The 6,747-nt window shown below is 28.8% G+C and overlaps 1 protein-coding gene across 1 annotated transcript in view; it reads right to left on the minus strand.

Annotated features, from left to right (window-relative positions):
* LOC106457493 (DET1- and DDB1-associated protein 1-like) overlaps nucleotides 1–4,727 on the minus strand; it is a 13,708-nt gene extending 8,981 nt beyond the window's left edge. Inside the window, exons 1-2 of the mRNA XM_013916913.2 lie at nucleotides 4,656–4,727; nucleotides 511–747 (exon numbers count right to left, since the gene is read on the minus strand). Of these exons, the coding sequence (XP_013772367.1) occupies nucleotides 511–513 (3 nt within the window). The 5' untranslated portion in view covers nucleotides 514–747; nucleotides 4,656–4,727. The remainder of the gene's footprint in view (nucleotides 1–510; nucleotides 748–4,655) is intronic.
* Between the last annotated feature and the right edge of the window lie 2,020 nt (nucleotides 4,728–6,747).

Consider the following 6,747-nt stretch of genomic DNA (forward strand, 5'->3'; position numbering starts at 1 on the left):
CCCCCTGTGTGCCTTGCCTCCCACGACTCTACACTATAAACTTGTTAATTTTCAACAGTTTTAAGTCATTTATTTTTAAATAATTAGAAAATAAAAAAACTATCTTGAAAATATAAGTACATTTCAAAAGCCTACCTGGATTGCTATTTGCATGCTGTACAAACAATTTGAGGTTGGTGTATAAAAAGCTGAAACTAACAATGACAAAAGACTTTAGGCCTAATAAATGTAAAGAAATACCACATTTTACCATAGACATTTTTTCATGTTTTTTAGTTTGTCCACGATTGACTTTATGCCAGAAATGCATAATGTAATGAAAGGTACCATAAAACACCTATAATCAAATGTGGTAATTACATGTAATCACTTCAACCCACTCACCAAGTTTTTTCATTTCAAAATCTTACAAAGTCTTGAACAATGCCTAATTAATTAGCTCTTAATATGCATTATTAGCAAAAATCAATTATTTTTACATTCTATTCAAAGACAAATGGCAAAACCTACCATCTTTGGCGAAAAGAAGTAAAACTGAAAACAACGTATTGCTTCTAGCTTTACGTCAACAGGAAAGGTTACAGTTTGCTTTTCAAGATGCCAGTACTTATTTTCATGTATCACTTCATTTACATACTCATTTGAAAAAGTTTTTGCACCCCACACTTTATGTATTATCCAACTAGATACTAGTAAATATAGCGATCGTGGAAGAGTGGCTTAAGTTCCTCAAAATTACACATAAACCTGTAAAAAATATTTAAAAAAATTAACTCTCTAAACAAGATACTTCAGTCATAATGTCATTTCATGATTTACTGTATAATTCATGTAAAAATGGTCTCTTAATGTAATACACACACACACACACATCATTATATACAAATTATAAACACAAACTTAATAAATTCACTATATCATTCTCACAAATTTAAAAGTGCAGCATGCAAGATCCTGTTAAACTAGTATGATTAAGATAACATTGAAAGAAGTTGTAGTTGGAACAGTTCTTCAAACATTTATTAAACTACGGTAGTACATAATATATTAACAACTAGGTTAACTAAATATATGTTATGTTAAATCAATAAAACTCCACGTTATACATAATTTAAGCTATTTTCTGATATTAAAAGATCATAAACTGTAAACTTATACCAACTCATGTATTTACATAACGTAAAATGTAATTTGTTAGTGAATTATAAAAATGTGCATATTAAATTTCTGATTAAAAAAAAAATTCATTACACATGCATTTCAAATGCATGTTTGATTGGCACAATTCACTGTATGCCAGTTGAGTTACCAATGGGAAATGTGTCACCTGTAGTGACTGCGATTGTTGGTTTTTGTGTCAAACTTATCTACTTCAAGTAAACCGTGGTAGTACACATCAGGAAGAATATTGCAAAATAATATAATGTATACAAAGATATGACAGCTCTGTGCTAATGTATATGTGATACATTTAGTGTAATATATGTTTGTACAAAATTGTAGTTGTGATAAATGTCAAATGTGCAAGTACTACACAAGAACAGGAAAAATTACAGTAGACTGTTCAGCCCAATGTCATTTCTAAAAAAAATTCTATTTAATTTTCTAAACCAACTTTAATATAGCCCTTCACATTCTTATACCTATCAACAAAATTTTTCAAGAATTCAAAATTACAACACAAGCTAAATTATCAAGCACACCGTCCAGTTTATGACTGAAAAACAAATTGTACTCAAGAACAAATCAAATGTTTGAAATACTTCTAATACAATAAAGGCTTGTTGGCTATGTTTAAAAAGCTTTTAACTGATGCCAAAGGTATCATATTTAGTGGCTGCAACAGTGTCATTTTACTTACACTCTTTTCAATTGGAGCTAGGCAATTAGTTGAATGTTCATTTATTGGTTACATTCAACTTAGATGGCTAAAAACTTGTAGCTTTAAAAATCAGGTTTCAATACCCACAGTGAGAAGAATATAGATAGCCCATTGTGTAGTTTTGTGCTTAACAAACAAACATATTTGCAATGTTTCAATTACCTGCATGGATAGTTGGAATAATTAAAATTTCAATAATAATCAGAAACACTAATTTTTATTAATTGATTAATTTGTGACAATATTATAATATTCAGATTTATCATATTCAATTAATCAAAAATAGTGATAATCAGAAATACTAAGTCATTTTCAAGACATTCATCAATTTAGTCATAGTTTTGATTAATTGATTACTTTTATGCGACAATAATCAACGTAATCAATTCTTGTACCTTATCTATAATATTTTGATTAATCATGTTAACTTCTCAGCTCTATTTCCAATACCTTGATATCCTTTCTTTTAGTAAGGTGCCAGAGTTGCAATTATGCTCTTAAGTGAGAATCCACAACATATTTTAAATGATAACAATAACTTTCTTGTTCTTAAATCAGAAATTATTATAAATAGAGCTAAAATCCTGATTGGTTTTTTCACCATAGCTATGCATTCAGCACAAGGCGTTTATCAACAATAAATCCTTCTCTTTGGTCCTACATTACTGATGCTCTTCTCACACAAAAAGTCCTTTCAAAAATTTGAATTTCCCAAGTGCATAGCTTTACAATATTAAAACTGATCATTCACACACTAACCCAATCAACTACAACAGTCAAAGTCCTTTTTGTATTAAACAAATACCAAAATGTTATGGACTGCACTTACATAGGTAGGAAATTATAGAGTATTTGACAAATTAAGTAATTTACTTCACTGAAATAAAAATTGTCTAATGGTCAAGTAGTAAGACTAAATATTCCTAAATATTAGACGTAGAGCTGCTTCTATCAATATGGTTTACTTAACTGATCCAGAAATAAATATATACATAAAAGCAAATGCAGATTTCAACTTTCAGGTGATAGATATAGGAAAACATCCAAATGTCAAAAGGTAAGACATTGAATTGTAATTATTAGATTAACAGTTATAATATTACACAGATAATATAGAAATACTTAAATATTTATCCCAAAAAAACTACATAATGAACTCTTTACTTCTAATATTGTTACATGCACCTGTCTTCAGAGACTAAAACTACTTTATGTTTGCTGATTGACCAGATTGATGATTCTACGAGTGTATGGTGTGCTTTATCATGGTGTTGTAAATTAGATAATATTCAAAGGGAGGACCTTGAATGGTATTGAAAATACTTCAAGCAAGAACAAAACAACCCTATTTAAAGGTGGAAGAACTCTAACATTATGACCGGGCTTTCAAAATTTGTGTTTTCTACTTGTTTGGCAAGAACAAATACCTGAATAAATATTTTGTTTATCAGTGGTTCTAAGAAAATCATGTTCATTTACAAAGTTGTACTTTATATATTCTCATTAAAAACTTTGAAATATTTCATGCCAATTAACTTTGTTAGCAAACAGCTTTTTCATAAAGCATTTGGAACATACACCTGTTACTACGAGTATCTCTCTACGTACCTTTTTATTGGAAATTTCTAAAAATGATAAATGATAAAGAACTAAACAAATAACTCATTTCAGCACCTAGTTCATCCAGAAGCTTCTATATGTAATTAAACTAGCTATAAAAGGTCCTGCTTATGCACTGTAATGATAGCTGTAGTATGCTTCCACCTAGTTTAAACTGGATTCTTTCACTTGTAAATTTTACTTATGCTATTTCAATCATATTCATAATCCTTCTTTTTCAGTATGTCCCTGCAAATAATCTTTATAATGCCAGCATTAAATTTATTACATGAAACATCTGAATGGAATACAATGTGAAACTTAACTATATCAGAAAAAAAATTTATATCCAATTCCAAGTGAAACATCTTAGAATAGTAGAAAATGTTCAATTTTAAATGAATATTTTCTAATGAAAAGTTTAATATCAAACTTCTTAATATTGTTATAGTACTAAGTATGTGGTACTGGCAAACTGTTCATACAATAATGAGGGCATGTAATATATTCTTGCCCAGTCAGCAAAATTATCACACTGTAAATTACAAGCTGTTGTAACACAATAGGATAAAGGTTATACTTATAAGTTATTATAAAGGCCTAAAAATAAAATAAATATTTAAATTATATGTTAATAATAAAGCCAAACAGCATGAGTTAATTTAACTTAGATAATGAACGTAAGAATCAGAGTTATAAAGTTAATAGTAGTCATAAATAATTAAAACATGTAATTAGTGAATTCAAAAGCTCAGTAAAACCAAATTGAATAATATGATTTTGTCATTAACGTGATTACGTCTTAAAGATTTGCAATTAAGTAATAATTAACATGAAATCATAGAACTTAGTTAGTTATACACACAGACATGGCTGTAATTTGTAAAACATCTACCCTAATCTGGCCAAGTTAAAGCTTGAGTTACTCAGTAACTTGAGTAAGGGCCCACAATAGTACAACTACAACTTACAATACTAACTTATGAATAATACAAGAACAACAAAGTTGACAATATAATTTTTTTTTTACAAATCTATAGCCGTAACCAAACTTTTTATTGTTACTTTAGTTATAATGAATAATACATTACATCTAAACTTTTCTAGATGGCAAAACCTATAATGCAACCTAACGAAACAAGAACGAACACTTAATTTTCTAGTACACGTTTACCTCCACTCGTCAATCCACCATACAGTTACGTTTCACACCATAAGAACACTAGATATTATAGCCATTACGCCACCAGGTGTGCATCTCATACATTTAAAATTATAGAATGAACTTATATATACAAAAGTGGCAATAATGAAATCACCGGAAAGTAAACACATATACAATATAACTATAAAATCATTTCTAAACTTAATCTGAAGCGTATACAGAAAAAATGAAGCTGTTATCTCGGCATCGTATAAGAACTCCAAAGTTGAAAGTTGACATTGATAAAATGTGTTTGACCAGCTGAAAATCTTTAAGTTGCGAACCAGGTATGTTAAGAATAGTCTTAATAGTAAAAAAAAAAGAAAAAAGCAAAAACAAAAACAAACAATGTTGTAGATATTTCTAAAACAAAAATAAACTCAATTCATTAATAAACACGTCATATTTTGCTTTGATGGGTTTGATGTGATTTAGCGAAACTGGGCAGTACCTGAAATGAAACATTGGAAAACAGATGCATATTAATTGCATTAGTAATAAAATGAGAGAATTTAGGCCAATACTCCTTTATTCTTACAAATGCAAAATTCTGAAGGGTTTGAGATTATGCGGGCTTTAACATTTGAAAATGAGTCGCGATAACAGTTGAAACTCCGACACATAACTTTGTTTGTAAGTGAAGAAGGTTTTTAAATATTAGCTTTGCTCGTCCGGTCTCAACTATTAACATTCTTATTGTGAAAGCTCCAAAGTTAAGCGGGAGACATCTCTATTGCTATTATACCCTACTATATTAATGGATAATTTTTTAATCCGTATATTGTTAAGAAAACACTAATGGGTGCAGATGGTGGAGGGGGGGGGGTATTTTCAAAGTTACGAAAGTTGTTTTTATTATCATAATATAATATAATACTATCATAAAGGGGAAGTGAGAATTCCATTGAAATAAATCAGATAAATAAGAAAAAAGGAGTCTAGTGTAAGGTTAATATGATATACTTCCTTATAAAAGAAATGGAGACTGATAAGAAACAGTGTATAATTATTATGTTAACAATCAAGAGTTGGCATTAGTAGGGTTTGAATTATGGAATGTAGATTCAGATATTCTAAAAGAAAGAGAGGAACATAGTTAAAGAAGAAAATTATTAATTAAAACTTGAAGTCATAGCGGACGGTAACATAGAACCATAGGTAACGAAGACAAAAATGGAGAAGTATTGATTTTTTAAAATAAGTTAGCATAAACTTCTATATATATATACATATGTACCGAGTAAGCATAAGTATATCCTATACCAATATATCGTTACAAACATGTTTTAAAACATATATAAAACGTGTAGTAGTGACTATCTCTAATAGATGACGCCACTACAATTTATTAAATTGAAAAAACAAACAACGTAAATATCACATATAGTTATCAAAAACTAAGAAACGATTTAATTATTTACCAAAAATCAAGGTCTTAATTTCTACAGTAACCATATTAATATTAATATGTTTTAATTGATATATCTTTAAACCAATACAGAATCATACTTTTCAATAAAGTGTTAAAAGTATTTTTGACACTTAAGGTAAAAACAAAATCAATAACGATTACTTTATATTTTTGTGGGAATACAAGTGTTTATTAAGTTGTTGTTTTTATTAATTATTTAAAGTACAATAATATGCTATATTTATAAATGTCTAGTTTATTCTAGATGATACGATTGTGGTTTTGGATAACAAAAATACATTTAGACTTCTAAATGGTGCAAGTCTCGCAAAAATGTACTGAGACATTTATTTAAAACAAAATCTGAAAACAAAAATGCAGGGCATATATTATAAAGAGAGACTCAAATACGCCGGAGAATGACTATCATCTGTCTACTATTAAACATGAAACAACCTGATACATGATTTCAAATTTGATGACGAGGAACCCACTTTGAGACTAATAATGGCTGGAGACGGCTTGAATGGGTAATGAAGAAAAACTTTAATACAACAGCAAATGTACAACGTTTCGACAAGGTGATGACAAAACCTTGTCGAAACGTTGTACATTTGCTGTTGTATTAAAGTTTTTCTTCATTACCCATTC

The sequence above is a fragment of the Limulus polyphemus genome, unplaced genomic scaffold, assembly GCF_000517525.1.
Source record: "Limulus polyphemus unplaced genomic scaffold, Limulus_polyphemus-2.1.2 Scaffold338, whole genome shotgun sequence".
NCBI classification, from domain to species: Eukaryota; Metazoa; Arthropoda; class Merostomata; order Xiphosura; family Limulidae; genus Limulus; species Limulus polyphemus.